At 39.2% G+C, this 18,302-nt stretch overlaps 1 protein-coding gene across 2 annotated transcripts in view; it reads left to right on the forward strand.

Moving 5' to 3' along the window:
- The window catches only part of LOC1275249 (serum response factor homolog), a 116,458-nt gene that overhangs the window by 14,814 nt on the left and 83,342 nt on the right, over positions 1–18,302 (forward strand). For both annotated transcript variants that reach the window (XM_061661100.1, XM_061661101.1), the window contains one exon: positions 10,832–11,080. In XM_061661100.1, the coding sequence (XP_061517084.1) occupies positions 10,832–11,080 (249 nt within the window). The remainder of the gene's footprint in view (positions 1–10,831; positions 11,081–18,302) is intronic.

Consider the following 18,302-nt stretch of genomic DNA (forward strand, 5'->3'; position numbering starts at 1 on the left):
TGCAATCGAAACAAGCAGTCTTTTTTTTGTTTGCGATAACCTCATGTTGAAATGGGTGATTAATTTAAATGTGAAATGTTCAAATCACACGAGCCGACTGATTGGAATGTGTTTTATCAATTCAGGAAGGTGACGGTTGCAAATTTGGTAGCGTTAACGGTCCCGGCCTGGTGAACAGGTGTCGTGCAAAAGATCTGTCGCTGCCGTTTCATGGTTGTCATTTTATCGTCCACTCCTATCTTATGCTAAAGGAACGTCTGATCGAAACGCCCGCGGATCACACGCTGCATTTTAGACGGGATGATTGTGCAAAGTGTAGTTTCACCAGCTTCTTGTACAACTGACCCACTCGCGGGAGGGTTTTGGTGCTTATATGCTACACTCACAAAGGATTCGATGGCATACGACCCAATGTACCGGGATATCATCTCTCTATCTATTGCTATCTCTTTCTTCCGTCCATAGACCAAATCTCTCAGACAGTGTTAAGGTGGTTCGCACCATTAATCATTTGACACGTAGGAAAGCATTCTTTCGCATGCCGTTGTTATGAAACGATCGTTTAGAGCGGAATCTGAGTATGGTGAGGGGGGAAATGCTTTTACTATTACTAATATTTCTCAGCCCGAAACACCCGTATTTAAGGTTTGGGCAGTGCCCACTATCGGCACCCTCCTATGTCAGACGCTAAGACTACGGGCGGCTTAAGAAACGATGATTTGCAGCTTTTTTGTCCTGAGGAGATTTCTACCTTGCCAGAAGCCATGGTGTGCGGCAAGGTGCCATCCAGAGCAAACATATTTACATACAAACTTTCGGGGGTGGACGACTTCCACCGAGACCGACGATTGGACAACGCGTTTTGTGAATGTTTATCGAAGCAACCTGTCTTTTTTACCTTACCTTTTACTTCGTTCGACTCGTTTGCGAGGAAATGGGGGTTTAGCAGTTCGTCAAGCGCACTAGATTTAATGAGTTTTTTGTTGACGTTAGTTTGACACGTTAGCCTGTTCCATGAAGAAGGTGGAAGTGTTTGAGCTGATCGCGTGTGCGCCTGATAGGTGGAATCCGATTGATCGATCGCTGATAGTAAAGGAAGAGTAAAGGTGGAGAGTAAAGGTGGACTCTCTACTCTTAGCCTTGGTATCCTTTTTGACTTATTCCTAGATTGACGGTTTTTTCTGTAAAATTATCTCACCGAGCTGTGTCTGACACTCGTGCCGTGAGGAAACCGTTCCGCGTGCCTGCTGGATGGCTGTATGATTCCGCGGGCAACGCATAACATTAATCTTTTAATTATAAACCCATTCATAAGCGATTTTATCCGCTGGCTGTCAAATTTCTCAAACCATCATCAGCTGTTAGTCGCGCTTGTTGAAACGTTGGTGTGGTGCGCCAGAATGGCTGCTATTGTTTTCCCGTTGGTGTTTTGGTTTTATTTAACGGAAAAGCAAACAAAACCAGGTTCTCGCTGTGGAAGAAAATGGGAAGGCAGATACGCTGGCGATTGATTGCATTATGATTGTGGATATTGGTTTGACTATTGTTTCGTGATATGTGATTGGTTTGCATTTGATGCTCCGACATTGGATGGAGGAAGGATAAGAAGATTTAATGAGAAGTGACTCGCAACAATACACTCTAGGTTTTCGGTGGTGATTGTTGTCGTACTGGTGGCTCCATTATGATTGCAGTGCGGTCATTTGTCATTTTTTGCCTTTGTTGAGATACAGGCCAAGCTCTGCTGATTTACATCACCATTGGCATTTGCTTGTTGAAAAGGATTGATGAGTCCGACGACAGGAAGGTGAAAGATTTTTTTATAAATATAATGTCAGTTGTTTTAAGGAGTGCATTTTGTTTTAGGTATTTTTCTTCTTTGTGTTTTTATAAAATAGTGTAAATTATTTTATCATCAGTTTATGTTCACCGTGTAATTTAATATTCGATAGTCACTAGTTTGCGTAAATTTCATTTTTATTTTATTTACACTTTTTTATAGTTGTGATGTACTTATTTTAGCATCTAGTATTGGCTCTCTTTAATCATCTGAGATATATGATTTCATAATTATTATGACTCATTGAATTTGTATGTTTTGGATTGTGTATGGTTAAGTTTAATGTATGGCCGCAGGGTCATGGAGTTTCTCAACGCTCATTTTCTCAAGCACTCATGAGTGCTTTTGAGAAACATACGTTCTCAACGTTTGTCGAATCGGAACAATATCGGTTTTGAGAATCTTTGAGAATCTTTGAGAAAGTTGACGATGCAGCGATCGGCTAACTGAAATGTGAGCAATTGTGCTATTTGTTTTTCGGTAATCACTTTGGAAAATGTATTCAATGTATAAAATTAAAAAAAATAAATAAAAAATGCGATCAAAAACATATTTTCTATTTAAAGCTCCAAATAAAGCTTGAATGACAATATCAATTTCTCAGAGTGAGAAAAACTGACGACGGCCACGGGCTCGCGTCTGAGAACAAGATTTGAGTGCTTGAGAAACTTAAATGAGTGTTTGAGAATGTTTTCTCAGCTTGAGAAAGCCCCATGGCCCCGCGGCCTATGATGTTTGTTAGTTAATGAATTTTCCTAAACATCTAACATATTGTTCCACATCATTTTACCAATGTTCCACAAAGCTGTTCTGCGATTTAAATCCCGCTTTCAAGCGATAAGGACCACCAAAACCAATCGCCAATTATCACGATTACAATCTTAACACAAATCCGTTACAAACGATTCGACCTGCCTTCCTTCTCCACTTGCAACCGTTTGTGCATGACGGCAACGGTGCGTGCTTTGACGTTGCTGATGCATTTTTGTTCTCCCTTTTCTCATCGCAATGCTTCGAGCTGGCTGCATGACAGACAACATAGCGGAAGGAAAAAAGAGGAAAATAATACACCACGATTGGCGAAGCGGAAAAATCTCCCAGCTCCGGTCGGTTCATTCGCACCTTGTGTCGTGATAATTGATCAATTGTGTGTGTGTGTCTACGTTCGTATTTGTTTGGCACGAGGATCGGCTAAAGTCTTTGGCGGTGCTGACAGCGGATACGCGTACGGTGTATATCGCACAAACGCCATTGAATTAAATTTGAGTTGTCCTTTGTGTGTGATGTTATGCTGCAACTACTGCCGATGGAGTACACGCTTGAATTCCATTTTCGGGATCATCATGAAATTTTGTTAAACTAGCGAGTTATTAAGTTAGGCTTTGAATAATCATTGACTTCTGTTTTTTACTTAACTCAAATTTGTGTTTTTTAATGTACAGAAAACATAATACATGTTAATAATTCACTTTCATTTTAAAATAGTACAATTTAAGGCTTTTTATTGTATAAATCTTATTTTAAAAGATCACTTAATATTACGACACACCTTTCGGTTTCTTTTTAACCGTTTTTCCATCCCGAACTAAGGCATGGTGCCTAGGGCATCCAACGTGCACTGTAGAATGTATATATCAAAGGTGTTGATGTTATGGTTCATATTCATAAATTTATGCTTTTAACGCCTGCAAACGGTGTAAACTGAAGGAGAAAAGTGCACGGAGATCAAAAAAAAACAAGTTCGAGGCATTCCTCGACATAATCTCGCGATGCACATCGATGCAACGCGATTGTGGGCGATACTCGCTTTGGAGCGAAAGGGATGCATGTTGGTTTTGCGTGCGTGTGAAATGAGAACTAAATTTGGTTCATTTGCATGATGCCAATGCTTTGACGTTACAGGCGATGGGTCTCTGCTACCGTGCTATGGGTTGCTAATACACACACGCTAGTTCGGCCAAGAAACGATCTCGACTCGTTGGAGTTTTGCCCGCAGCTTCCGGAGACAACGTCATAAATAACGAATGCCTTCGTTATTCGCATCTGAGAAACCCTTGATTCTGCTGGTGCACCAGGCCAATGGTTTGGCTACAGCGACAAACGGACCGGATGGTGTGGGTCTTACCCACTGTGTCAGGGAGCTGCTGTATCTTTGTGGTATATTTGAGCATTTTCTTACATCCGTGCGATTCTGTTCGATTTGTTTGATTTTATTTGTGCATAAAACAGAAGCAATCTCGACAACGAACAGTATGAATGTCGTCAGCAATATACGACGAACTTGAAGTTCTGGTTGTAACTAGGCATCAGAAGAGCGATATTTAGCGAAGAAACAAAGGCAAGAAAAAAAAACAAAGCAAATTTTATTATGATCAGTTCAGTGCGCTGTTGGATTCTGTTTCTGCTACCGTTGACAGTTTCCAATTTAGTTTCTTCTTTGTGTTGGTTTCGTTCCGGTATTCTTGTTTTGTTAAAGAGAGTTAAAGAGTGAAAGAATCAAACGGCTATAAGTACGTCGTCACATGACGTTTTTGGTTTTACGTTTCTTTACTGCTTCCCAGTGCTTTGCACGTCTGAAAAAAAATTGTTGGTAAAGATAAACCTAATAAATAAAGCACCGCACTCTGTGTTTTCTCGTGACTGTGAGTTTCTACATACCGATAGCGTGATCTAATCTTTTTAGGATTATCCGATCGAACAAACGCAAAATGTTGTATTTCTTTTTTTCCTATATGAACCAAAGCGCATGGTTTGCTCAAAGTATAAATGTTATTCAGTGTTGTATTTTCGAATAACAATTGCGGTACATACAAATTTTGTCGTGTTTTCCCTCCGTTTGTTCTTGATGTGATTGTGTTTTCAAACGATCGCACCAATACTGCAATCTGAAATTTGAATTGAACGACGAAAGCTAAATGTTTTTCGCACAAGATCTGAACCATTACTTGCTTATCTTTACGCTCAGATAGCATCTTGTTGGATGCTGCCGACAATTTTGATACAGTAAGTTGGATACGATCAAGCTAAAATTCTTGCCTGATGCAAGATACTGTAATGTTAGCTTCCTGTTTTGCTATCTACAAAATTTACCTCACTCATTCCTTGATCGAAAAGTTTTGCTTTGATGTAAATCAAGATGCTTATCATGAAAAGAATACGATCAGCAGATATTTCAGCTTGATTTAATTTGAATTACCTTCGGTTCCATTTCTCGTATACGTGGGCCACTCGTGTAAACTTTCGGTGAAGAATTTCATTAAAGTCCTGCTTCTCGATAACACGGCGTGACAGATGAGATATCTGCTACAAATTTCTCTGTACGTAATGATCAAGTGGTTTCGGTTGAGTATTTTGTTGTTGTTGTTGTGAACTTAAGCCCATTTTCGTGTTTTAGCGTACAATCTGGACGATCTGATAACTGCGTGTGATGAAAGCCGCCCGAAATTGTTGTTGTGACATTATCGAGATGAATTAATCATTTTTATTGCCGCTTCCGGTGTCTGTTTTCTGCTACAGCGCCTAGGGATGACCTAGAAATGAATGAAGAAAAAAAGGTATTGAGGGTGAAAGAGTGTTCTAAGTATAAGCGGTTTGATCGTTTCTGGTTTTAATATAGTGTGTGCATTTATAATTTTCAGTTTTTTAAACAAAGAGGAAAATGAAAGCTTTCGCGATATTTGCAGTAGGGTGTCTTTTAGACAAAAGAATTATATATCCTTATCTTTTTATGTGAGTTTCTTTTATATATATATATATATATATATATATATATATATATATATATATATATATATATATATATATATTGTATTTTGTATGTATTTTGTTATATTTATATATATATATATATATATATATATATATATATATATATATATATATATATATATATATATATATATATATATATATATATATATATATATATGTATAAATATATAAATTTATGTATATATATTTATTGTATGTATTTTGTTATAATTTATGTCTTATTTTAATTCAATAATTGAGATGTTCATAAAAAAATAAATAAAAGCAAATATAGTAATTTTTTAGGAGCTATTTATTAATATTAAGCTTATTTTATTAATAAGCTATTTGAAAAGGTTTATTCGAAATAAACGCACAAAACTCGCCACAAACTGATCGAGACAAAAGAATTTCAATAAAATTTTTAACATCGCCTTAGAAGCATTTGACCGTTTTGTTTTTTGCCAAAAAGGACAGCCTCACACGTGCTGAATGCATGGGCGAACTTCCCATGCGAATGTGAACTATCTCATGAATTTTAAAACTATTTGTATTGCCTCTCTTTGAGGTGGATGCTTCGAGTACGGAGAACTGTATTCTGTCTCTGTCTTTATTTCTACCGCTTCTTTGGCTCCGATGTATCAACACCTAGTACGGGATTACGTATTGCTAAATCTTTAGTTTCTCGAGCACTTTATGGATGCTTATGTTTAATCATCAACCACTTGAGTGCCCTTCTTGCCTTGGTTGGTTCGGAGTACGATTTAGTTCGTACACTATATAATGGAACCATAGCAGCGTTTGGAAAAATGAAAAACGAGGAGGGTGGCTTACAAACGTTTAAAGATCGACGTCTGTTCGATCTTTAGCGCAGGTCAGAAGCACACGTGAGATTGGGTGAACCTGCGGTGGAATGTTTCCATTTTTGCTTCTGCCTTTTAACAGTGCCCTCTCAACCTTCCGCCGGGCTCATTATTCTTTAAAGTGCCCCTTACACCATGTCACGGATCGCTACTTATTCCGTAGAATCACACACATGCAGCGTAAATTGTAAAACCGTTTCGAAGTTCTGCCGGGTGATTTTATTATTTATTTATTTTGCACCTTCATGTTTGTGCGACCCGCTTGAAACGTTGATGGTTTACGGGGTTATGGGGAACCGGGGTGTGGATCAGTTGGGCGGAAGATCGTATCTCTGTTTCCTTGCCAGCATCCCTTCAGCGCTTTTATTTGTACCGCCGTTACTTTGCTAACGGGCGACACGAAAAGCGCGCGCCGCAAAGTCTCGTGCCACGTTTGTTCACACTTTGGTGTCGGTATGTAGTCTGGTATCTGGCGGGAGGTTATGCTAATTTCGCGCACAATTCGCGTACACCATCACCTATCCTACGGTTTCATACCATTGCCTCTGCCTCTTGGGCATCTGTACGACATTGGAGCGAAGAAAATCAGCAAATGACGTTTCTTGATCAAGCGAGAAAGAAGGATTCAGATTCGATGTGTTGTGGCCGGCGGTATGTGGTGTTACGGCAGGATAGTGCTAAAGATATGCTACTGTCCGGCGGTGATCTTAAGTCTCTCGAAAAACGCATTGTCTTTGGCGGCTTGGTGTGATTGCGGTTGAATGCGGTTTTGTTTTTGTTCCCCTGTACCCTTGTTCACCCCTTTCGCAATGGATGCTGTGTCGCGATGGTTGGGAGAAAACTTAACACCTTCACCTTCCGGTTTGAGGCAGATCTCTTCTTCAGTCGTTAACTATTTTTGTTTTGTTTTTACATTTCGTGAAGCATATCATGCCGCCTTGGTCACTGAATTGTTACCTGGCCACCCTTGCAAGATTTCAGTTCAAGCATGATGCAAAGGGGCCGAAAAAGTTGAAAGCGAAATCTTATACCAGAGCGAGCGCAAAACAATTCGACGGTGATCGGATCGAATGAAGTAAAAGCAAATTCTTCCCCGTCGAAGGAATAGTGAAGAGACGGAAGTTAGAAAGAGATGGAAGCCCTTTACCACTTACTTCTTGTGTGGAATGACTTACGGAAAGATTGAAAAAACATATGTTCGAACATAAATTCACACTTTGGGGGCCACGAATGCAATGCACAAAGAATGGCACCGACACGGATCTGTATCCGACCCGAATATTCGATTAAGTGTCTTCTTGCGTTTCTGTCCGGCCCAGGGGTAGCACGATCCAGCAGTGGGATTGGAGAGGTTACGAAGAGATGAAATACAATCGTTAAAATTTCAAATAAATTGAGGACACGGTGGCCCACAATTTGGTTTGTGTATACAAATATTTGTGTTTTAGATCAATTTTTATATTATAAAAATGTTTTTGGTTATAACTCAGTCTAAAACGAGTTTTTTTATGGTGCTTTTGAATTTATTTTTTTCTATTTGGTGTAACATGTCCTACGCGGACATGCCGGCCTATACAGGCTTTCGAGACTTAATTCATTTAATTATTAAGACACCACGCAGTCGGTCCATTTACCAAGGACGCTTACGCTCTATTCTAAGCTTGAAGCCATGACGGACATGTTATTGAGTTTGAGTTGAAGACTGTACCAAGGGACCGCCCCTATGTGCGCTATTCATTATTCACTAAATATGTCACAGTTGAATAATAAATTATGTATATGAATGATAAAACCTTTGTTTCCATAAAGAAACATAATTGAAAAATCATGCCAAAAGTTTTGTTTTGTGCATACATTTTTGCAAATCTACAATGTTAAAAAGACCATTGATGAATTTCAGGAATTAATCGTTCGTTTTCAATAGTCTCTTAACGGACAGCATAAAAAAGTAGGTATTCGGTCACTGTTAAGTGTAGCATATTTGGGGTGATTTACGAGAACAAGTTCCTTCTAATAGAGCACGTGCATAAACAAATGTTCATCAATTTCGACACTGTATAATGATTGTCGCCATGTTCAAGCTATCACTTACATGATGATCATATCGGTCTGTAAAATTGATGCCTATTTGCAAGGGGTTGCATGGATCCCACAATAGCGAAGCAGTAAAAATCTCTCTCATGCCATTGGCATCGCGCACGTGCTCCCGTTCACTGATGAGAAAGCACAAAACCCTCGATAAAATCGATTTCGGTTAATTAGTGTTCGTAGATAGGTTGATGTCATCGGAAAAAGTGTGCTTGCATGCGTGTGTTCGTGTGTGAGCTTGAATGAATTAATAGAACTATCCCCTACGGGCTTGCCGAAGCAGACTTGCGGTACCCAGTATCGTGTGATGTCCACCTGTGCGTAATATGCAAATGATTTAATCAACGTGTATCACAAATGAACGCCCCCTCCAGCGGTAGGTGTCATAAATTTGATTGAGTAGCATTGAGGCGAGCTAGCGTTTTGGCGGAAAACATGCGTAGCTGAGACATGGCGGGGATAAATGTTTGTATGTTTGTTGTTTTAGCAATAACTTGAAACTGGGGGAGATTTTACTGGTGAAACGGATGAAAAACCATCAAGGATCGCATCTTTGAGGGCGTAATAAAATGAGGTTTGTACAGAGCTCACCATGACCAAGATTAGCGTTGGTGGAGTGTGTGCAAAAACTAAAACCTTCTTCAATTCACAATCGATGAGCTACTTCGAGATCTACAAGATCAAACGATACGCAACCAATTTGGCGTGTTTCTGCGTGTGCGTTGAGTGTGGTGAATCATAACCGGTTGCGAGGAGAACGGTTCACTCGAAAGGTTCGTCGCTTGGTGCCGGCTCAAATCATTCGATGTTCAATCAATTGTCTTACGTTTCAGCTTGAACCAGTCACGGTAAGAAAGTTGTTCCCCGTGGTCACAGTTAAGCGATGAAACGTTGGCGCCCAACCTGTACGCATGTGGAATGGATTCTCTGTTCAAGTTTTTTTTTGTGTTGCTTGGCAAAGGTGGACAGTATTGGGACCTGTTCGTTCGTTAGTTTATTAAGTTGTGCGTAAGCATGGACTTTTGATTTCGTCTCGTAGATCATCTACGTGGGTATCTGAGGCTTAATTAATAGTTGAAAAGCTCATTATAATATGTTGCTTTAAATTGAATCAAACCCTCGGGCTTCGGAGTGGTCAGTTTGCCTGTGTCAGATTTTCAGCCCACACGCACGCCAACAAAGTAGTATTGAATGAATTTTTGCCAACTCAAAAATGATGTTGTTTAGTGTCCATCCGAATTTGCTTGTATTATACCGGTTCTCGATCTTCTTTTTTTAACGTCAGTAACAAGCACGCGTGCTAACGCTGGAAAAATATGACTCTTAAAAAAATGTATACACCTTCTTTCTTTCTGGATAATTTACAGTGTCGTTGATTGAATAATTTATTTCCTTCATCTGCGATGAAACGTATTATAGTTTATTCTGGGGGCTTGATTTCATGTGGGTGGATGAATCGTTCGGATGTAAGTATTTTGTTCGCTGTGGTATAGGTGTTCCGTAGCTGGGTGGAAAGATGTGTAGCTGTTAGTTAAGACTCTCATGTAGCGGAGGTCTTTGTTTTTACGCCCTTCACTATGCTGGAAGGTCGTTTGTGGGAGGCTTGAGACGGCGTATCTGATGCCTGTTGTCGCCCCTAGTTTTATTTTGCATACGATGTCGTCTAATTTAATGACCATATCGATTTTGATGTAGATGAATGAAGTGCAGCAGGTGTATAATAAATCGACAAGCAACGGAACAGCATGCAGAAAAAATACATTTTACAAACACCAAAAAGTATTTAATTTAGCCATGGCTACAATTCGGCTTCTGTGCCATTTAAAATTGCATCATGTAAAATAATTTTATTGTGAACAAAATATGAACTATTGTTAACACTTAATCTAGTAAGTAATATATTTTCATTCGTCATATGAGATGTCATTGCAATGGTCATCATACACATTTATGAAAATTTCAGATCTACTCAACGACATTTAGACATTTTTTACCATAACGACATTTAGAATAAAATTATTACATTTATCGAACATTGATTTAATTAAAACCTACGATATCATAGATTTCGACTCTTCAACTTCAGGTTGAAGAGACATATATTTAACTGACGACCTTTTCGTCTTATACCTTTTTTAGGGACATTTTTCCGGTCCCAAATACAATCGTATATCAAGGGTCGCCTGTACTGATAAACATTTTTCTGAGCAGTAGAAGTATGTAGAGCTTTTTCCGGTGTCACTTTCGAAATCATTAACAATGTGTTGTTTGTTTGTTCTTTTCATTACAGGCATATGAACTGTCAACACTTACCGGCACGCAAGTTATGTTGCTGGTGGCCTCCGAAACCGGTCACGTGTACACGTTTGCGACCCGCAAGCTGCAACCGATGATCACGTCGGAGGCGGGCAAGGCGCTCATCCAGACCTGCCTAAATTCGCCCGATCCACCGACGGGTTCATCGGGCGACCAGCGCATGTCCGCGACCGGCTTCGAGGAGACCGAGCTCAGCTACAACATCGGCGACGAAGACTCCAAAGTAAGGCAATTAGTGTACGGCCACGGCCACCACGGGCATGCTCATTTAGGTCACCCGCAGACCGGCCACTACGGGCTCGACCAGGGCTTGATGCAGCAGCCGTACCCCGGAGGCCAGGGCTCCCCACTTTCCCATGCCCAATCCTATCCGCCGCACTCCGGCCACACCCATCATTCCCACATCCCCCATCACTCCCACACGCATATGACTCATGCGCACGCGCAACGGTAGTGTCTTCTGCTGATGTAGTGTGTAGCGCCGCGCAACTATTACCAACCTGCAGTACATACGCATACCCACAAAAAAGGGAACGAACTGTAATCGCCATTCGACACACTCTCCTCTGTAGTTATTGTTTGCAGAAGGGGAAGGTAATACACACAGGCAAGATTCAGCATATGACACAAACAAATTCTTTTTTCTTTTTGTACTTTTGTTGATGTAACTGGCCTCAAAGAGTGTCTGTTAATTATTGTCCATTTTTACGTGTGCAAAATATATGACGATGCACCTCATATAAACAGTGAATGCTGCAGGAAGAGATGAGCGTTGCTCACCAATTCGTATGCGCATGAAAAAATTAACTGCCGAAATGTTGGTACCGATGCTTGGAATGTGAAATAAAGAAGCTGTGTCTCTTCCATCCGGGTTCCGCACTGCAATGAATAAATACAGTGTAATAATTTATAAATAATCTTAACAATTTCCACAACGATCTCACACCACGAGGAGGATGTAAAAGTTATAAGTTGAGGAGGAATACAAATAATAAAAAAAAAAGAATAAGCAGACATATCCAATCACCAATCTCACGCAGCTCACAGTGGGTGACTTTTCCTTTGCAATCGATGCGCGCCTGTACGGGATTGAGGTCGTATTGAGAAAATCACTTGTTTTTTGTTAACAGAAGCACTGTCAATTTTTGCAATCCTGGATTTTTGGCAAGCGGGAGACGTGTGCAAAAAAGTGTCGCAGCTACTAAATTGAATACTGCGGTTTCTGGTCCGTACTGTAGATATTGATTTTGCAAAACGTAATGTATTGCTATACACAAACACATAGTCATCTTGGTTTGTGTCCTCAAAACTATGTGACGGTGCAATTTTGATGAATTTATTGAATATCTCTTTGGTGCATTTTCACTGTTGAATCTTCATCTGCTTTCAGGTGTCGATCTTCCTCCTTCTGTTCGGTCCGGTCCCGGGTTTGAGCAATGGTAAAATACAATTCATCAACCTTTGATTAAAAAATGATTTAAAAAACGCACACACCTGATGTCCAACGTGTGTGGTTCTCTACAGCACATTTAATATTTACCACAACGATCGATGAAGTATCATTTTACTGTGTTGAGTCTTGTTTTTTTTAAATTATGCAAAAAAGCGGTAGAAAAGTGTTAAAATTAGGTATAAAAATTAAATCAGTTTCTTCATATAACTTGATGTTTTATACAATAGAAATCAATATACGATATTTTGAATAAGAAAGTGACAAGAAAAGTTAGTTCCGCACTGGGTCGTTTGTTTAGTCATAATTCTCGAAGATTATCTTTTTCGGCGAATTATCAGTTTCCATTGATGCGCTAATTGTTGTAAGCGTCCGAAAAAGTTGACATCCAAAGTTGCACGTTGTTGTTGGTTCAAGTTCTTTGTTTGTGATCGCAACATCAAAGACGACCAGCGCCAGATTCCGGGGTGCTAATTGATAGTAATTCACTTTTGCAGACCGAATCGAAAAAAGTCGGAGGTCCAGTCACTTTCATTCTGGTTTTCCTCTGCGCTGTTCGGTAGAGTTAAACAATCTATTAAATTTAGATATCTTTTACAGACCCATCAAGTACCCAAGTAGACAATCCTGAGTGAGTGTTGACACAAGCGTAGCAGCGAAGATTGATAATATTGCCCATTAGCAGAAGGTTGGACTACACCACTTGGTTGTAGAACTATTTTTGCGATTGAGTGTGTATTGATGCTGGTATAAATCTTTCTTCCTTTACACGACATTTTCCTGCTTATCTCCTTACCATATCCCTTTTTCCACCAAACCCCGTACAAGCAAATAAATAATCCCTTGACCCATAAATGAGTATGCCCGTGTATAGTGTTTGCGTGTGTATGTGTTTGTGTAAGCGTTGGCGTGTTATTGTTTGTTGTATGATCGTATTTATATTTAGTTCGTTAGTGGCGTTCAAAATTATTCCATTTCATTTTACTTTCCTAACCGATACGCATCGCTTTATTTGTTTTGTTGTTTTGTTTTCTTTTCGTTAAATTTATAATGCGTGCTACAAAATCACTATTTCATTCATTTAAAAAAATGAATCACCAAACAAGTATAATAATAATAAGTGGCGAAGCGATGATCATAGAAAACTTAAATTCTGTCTCCAATTAAAGCACTTTTGACTTCAATTGTTGTAGTCAGCATAAAAAAATGTAAATCTATCACAGACATATCAGCAAGAACAACATGTAGCGACGCGAGTAGATGATAGTCCAAGTTATTATTGCATGTAAGCGTAGGAATTTGTTATTAGGCGTAGTTTTCGTAATTTTGCTTTAATTTTGTAAGTAGAATAATCAAGCGTAAGCGATCCAGTAAACTTTACACGTGAAACGGTAGGCTATACCGTAATGACGGCATACGCCTCAAAGCGTCAACACAAAGAGTAGTGAAAAATGTGTAATATTGTAGCGAATAAGACGAATGCTTAGGCAGCTAGATGCCAGCAGCGTAGGGCAACAGCAGTATGCTTAAGGGCTATTTATTCGTTTTTGAGCATGATTCTATGCGTTACTTGTACATACCAACATTCAAAGGCTAGTATGGTCGAGCAAACTTTGGCCAAAAGGGCATAATGTTTGTTTCGGAAACTTAAAGCGTCCATTCTGAAAGAAATGGTGCAGCTGTACAAATAGAAAACGTTCGAACAGAGCTTGCATTAACGCTGCTGGTATTAGATGAATTTAGTTTAAACAAAAAACAAACACACTGATCATGTATTAACTTATTTAAAGATAGTTTTCTTTTTTAATGAATAAGTAAACAAAAAAGAAAAGCTACAACACGAATCTTCATTAAACCCCTGACCCATTAAAATTAGTAATAGTAAGTATATAGGGTAGATAAAGAAAATTAAAAATTGAGTAAACCTATGCAAACAATATGAAATGAGCTTAAGGCACAACTCAAGAAAATAAAAGAAGGTAAAAGATATAATCAAAACCATGGCGCAAACCATATTGATACAGAAATCACATCTAGCGTGTCCAACAATATGATAAGCATCTGCGTGATTGCATTAAAAGCAATGAGAAAATGAAATATTTAATCCCGTGAATTTCTCGATCGTCGTTAGTGCCATTTCGTGTTTCACTGAAAAAAAGAGATAAGAATGTTTAAACCGCATGATTTAGTGTGATGTTTTGCATTTTTTGTATTTCTTTCGCTCTTTTGATGGTTGGAATCAAGTGCTTTATAAAATGTTTGTGGAATGAGTGACATAAAATAAGCATATTTATTTGATTGTTTGTAGTTTTTATGTGTTACTCTGGCTAGGTAGATGCATGCTGCAGTGAGATTCGTTTCAACTACGTTTGTTGCTTTCCATTTTCATCGTTGTGTGTTTCAGCAGAGTGAAGACTACGTTCACTGACTATGGTAGGTGGTAAAAATCTGTGTGTGAATCATCTTTCAGCAAGGTGGAGTTTAAGCAACGAACTACTGTGCCGTTATCTTCGCTTGGAAGAATCATTTAAACTAACATGTAACAAAATCTTCGGAATGGGAAAAGAAAACTTGGGGTTCAATATAACTTTAATATAACCATCAACTTCTACTGCATCCATAACATCCGTATTTCACGTAAGCAAACTAGAGATGAAACACATAATTCTCATGTCAAAACTGATAGTTTAGATCAGTGATTGAATTATTAATAATTCATTTTTCCGTGGGCGGTCTTCAACGTGTGGAGTGATTATACTCCTCGAGTCATCGACAAGCAAGCTGGGCAACCGAGCGATGGGTGCCGTTGGCGTTAAGATCAATTGCTTTGCCATTAACTTGAATTGCACTAGTGGATCAAGTGACATGAAGTTAATGTTGCCATGGTATAATTTGTTATGCGGAACAGAGGACGATAGACAGCACAATGATTTATTCTCGACTTGTACAAGCCAATGCTTTTGATATTTTTGTTTCAAGCAAGAGAATGCAAGATACTTCAACTATGCCTACATTATGCATGCCTGCATTATTTACTACGTTCCTTTTTTATAATACATTCCAACATTGCTACACACTACACAGCTTATCACTGTACGTTCTGTACCACGTCCGCTCACCACACAGCAAAAAAAGAGGCCACACGGTTTAAAGTATTATCCATCGGAAGTGAACCCTACAATGTGCGAAGGAATGTACAGTATTTATTTCCTTCCTTCCTGCACGAACGTTTGGAATTGGAAAATGCGCATCGGAAATCGTACATTGCAGTGCGAAAGCGCTTGCGGCTGACACAGTGTAATTGAGAGTGTGTGAAAACAATTAGTCTTGCTGTGCGTTAATACGATGTGCTTAGTTTTTCAACCAACCAAGCTCTCCATGGACCGGAAGCTATGGACAAGAAGTTAATTACTTATTCCGGTGTGACACTTCGTTCGACGCGCGTGCTAAGATTGATTGATTGATCAGTTTGATTCGAAGACATAAGAAAATGAACACATACGTGAACGTGGTAAAGTACGGTGTGATAGTTAGCAATCGATTAACGCGTATCCATTTGCATATATTGGTACAGTGCACGGAAGCTGCATGTGCGACTCGTGGCTTTGATATGATGAAAATACAGCTCAATCATAACGACCTGAGTGTGTACTGTTGCTATGCAGTTACATTTATTGTTTATTGATTGGAAATATTTTCAGCGGAATGCAGTAATATGCATCAGGAAATGTTGAGTGCTATTTATTTACATATCATGTGTTGATATGCAAAAGTAACACCTTGAAACTTAAACATAAACATACCTTAAAAGTAAGTTACTAAAGAAAGGTTTATCTTGTACGCACGACTTGCTGATTGCAATTTACAGTAAGTTGCTAGTCGTTCATAACGAAGTGTCTTTGTCATTTTAGAAAGCGATTGAAATGGTTTAAAATGATTTGGGTATGTTTTTAAACAAATCATAGGCCATATCGGAGGCTTTATTTTAATTTAACTTAGTATTTGCAGAGTTTTTCATGAATTTTTGGTTGTTTCATTTAATATTTTGGAGTCATCTCACGGTTTAATAATCGTTTCTGTAGACTACTAAAAACTATCAAAAATCATGTAAACCCAGTATGTTTCTTAGAGCGGTTTATTAGAATGCGTAAAATGAAAAAAAAAAGTTGACAAAGCAGCGCGCTTTAACTCGTGGGTGGTTTCACTTTAACTATTATGAAACATTTAAAGCTCTTTGACGCTTCTGGGCGGTATGGTCTATTGTTGGTGCGTCGTTGAAGATTTCCGTTTCAATAAGTACCATGCGCTCTTAAGCCATCTGCTGAAGATATAAAAAGCACGCGGTGGCAGAAATTATACAGCATTTTCTGTTGTTTAGTTGAGGAACAGGTCATTAGGTTAAGACGCACCTTTTGTTCGAGCAGTATATATGATGACGATTTTTTTATTTTAAAAATAAGTTGGTATCTCACGCTGTGTAGGAAGGAAACCTTATACGCAAATAAACGTGCTTGAATGTCACAAGGCCCGGCGGACAGAGTGAACGAGACACTCCCAATAAAACTTTCACGTAGAATATATGCGACCAAACATGTATGGTGGACTGCTTTTGAATTCGTGCTACAATTGCATCACCATACGTATAATTTTATTATTATTATTATTATTATTATAATTTTCCTCTAAATAGGCAACTTTCATGGCGTAGAATGCTGCTATACGGCTTTAGTCAAACGAAATACTTAAGATCTGTGCAGGCTCAACGGTGTGCTACGTTTGAATCTCATTGAGTTGTACAAGTAGTCATAGAGAATCGCACGCAAGACCGAAAAACACGACGCCGGAGAGTGTAGTGTTTATTTTTGTCAATTCGAAACGTTCTGTTGCTTTCGGTGTGCTCAGCTTCATTCATAAAACGATCGAATCGTTACGATAAACATGACCTGATCCGGAGGAAGTATGTATATCTGAAGACCCCCTCTAGTTCCTCAGACCGCGCGTAGAAAGATTTCCTGCCAAATATGCGAATTCTTCTCTCGTGTTTGCCCACTGAGGAGATACGGGTAAAGGAGTACTGGCGTCACGATACAACAACTGACCCTATTTGGAGACCACCGTGTCGTGTAGTTCGATCGTTAGGCCACCTCGGTTTTTTTGTTAGTGCAACGAGCAGCTGTTGAGCGTGACTAAATATAGACACTACGCCGGTTGTCAGTTTAGTGTGGCAGGTTCCATAACCCACTAATAGCTCCAAGTGAAAGAACTTTTATCATAAGCATTTTTTTTCAAATGTAGCAAATATGACCGAATCATGTTATAAATTTTACGAAAATACAAAAAACGAAAAATTGTGTAAGTTGTGGTGGCTGTAGGATATGTACATCGTTATCTTTGTATAAGAAAAAGAAAATAAAACTTATATTAGTATATCAGAGCACGTCCGCCTATTCCCAGCACATGTTATTCAGTCATAAATAGTCCCTTTTGCCAGTATACATGCAGTATTCTATCGTGCAGATCGGCCACAGCACGTTTTTGGAAGTGTAAATATTTCACTTTTCAGAAAAGGGTTCGCTCTAATTAGCCACAATGTCCCAGCGACGTATTACCGACGATGACTCAGTGAGTGGAGGTATGGTAAATGGATGTATTTTCTAAGTTTCCCCTGAGCAAACGGCAACCTTGCACGTGGGAAGGAGATGCAATTCAAATGCCAGCCTCCCTGTGATAGTTGAACCTGACAGAAATGGAACGAAAACATAACGCTCTATATGGGTTCCCAGAATACGGTCGATCCATTCTAAGCGATGATGTAAACGCGCACACACCAACACCGAACCGGCGCAGCGGTCGTTTGGTTCGCATACACTGTCACGAGCGCGTTACCGCTTGGAACTATAAGAAACATTGCTGGGGTATTGCGTTGTGATGTAAAAACTATATTTTATGAGTGTTGAGGCGTCAATGATTTACGGAACGCAAGCGAGTATTTTCC

This window comes from Anopheles gambiae, chromosome 3, assembly GCF_943734735.2.
Source record: "Anopheles gambiae chromosome 3, idAnoGambNW_F1_1, whole genome shotgun sequence".
Lineage (NCBI taxonomy): Eukaryota > Metazoa > Arthropoda > Insecta > Diptera > Culicidae > Anopheles > Anopheles gambiae.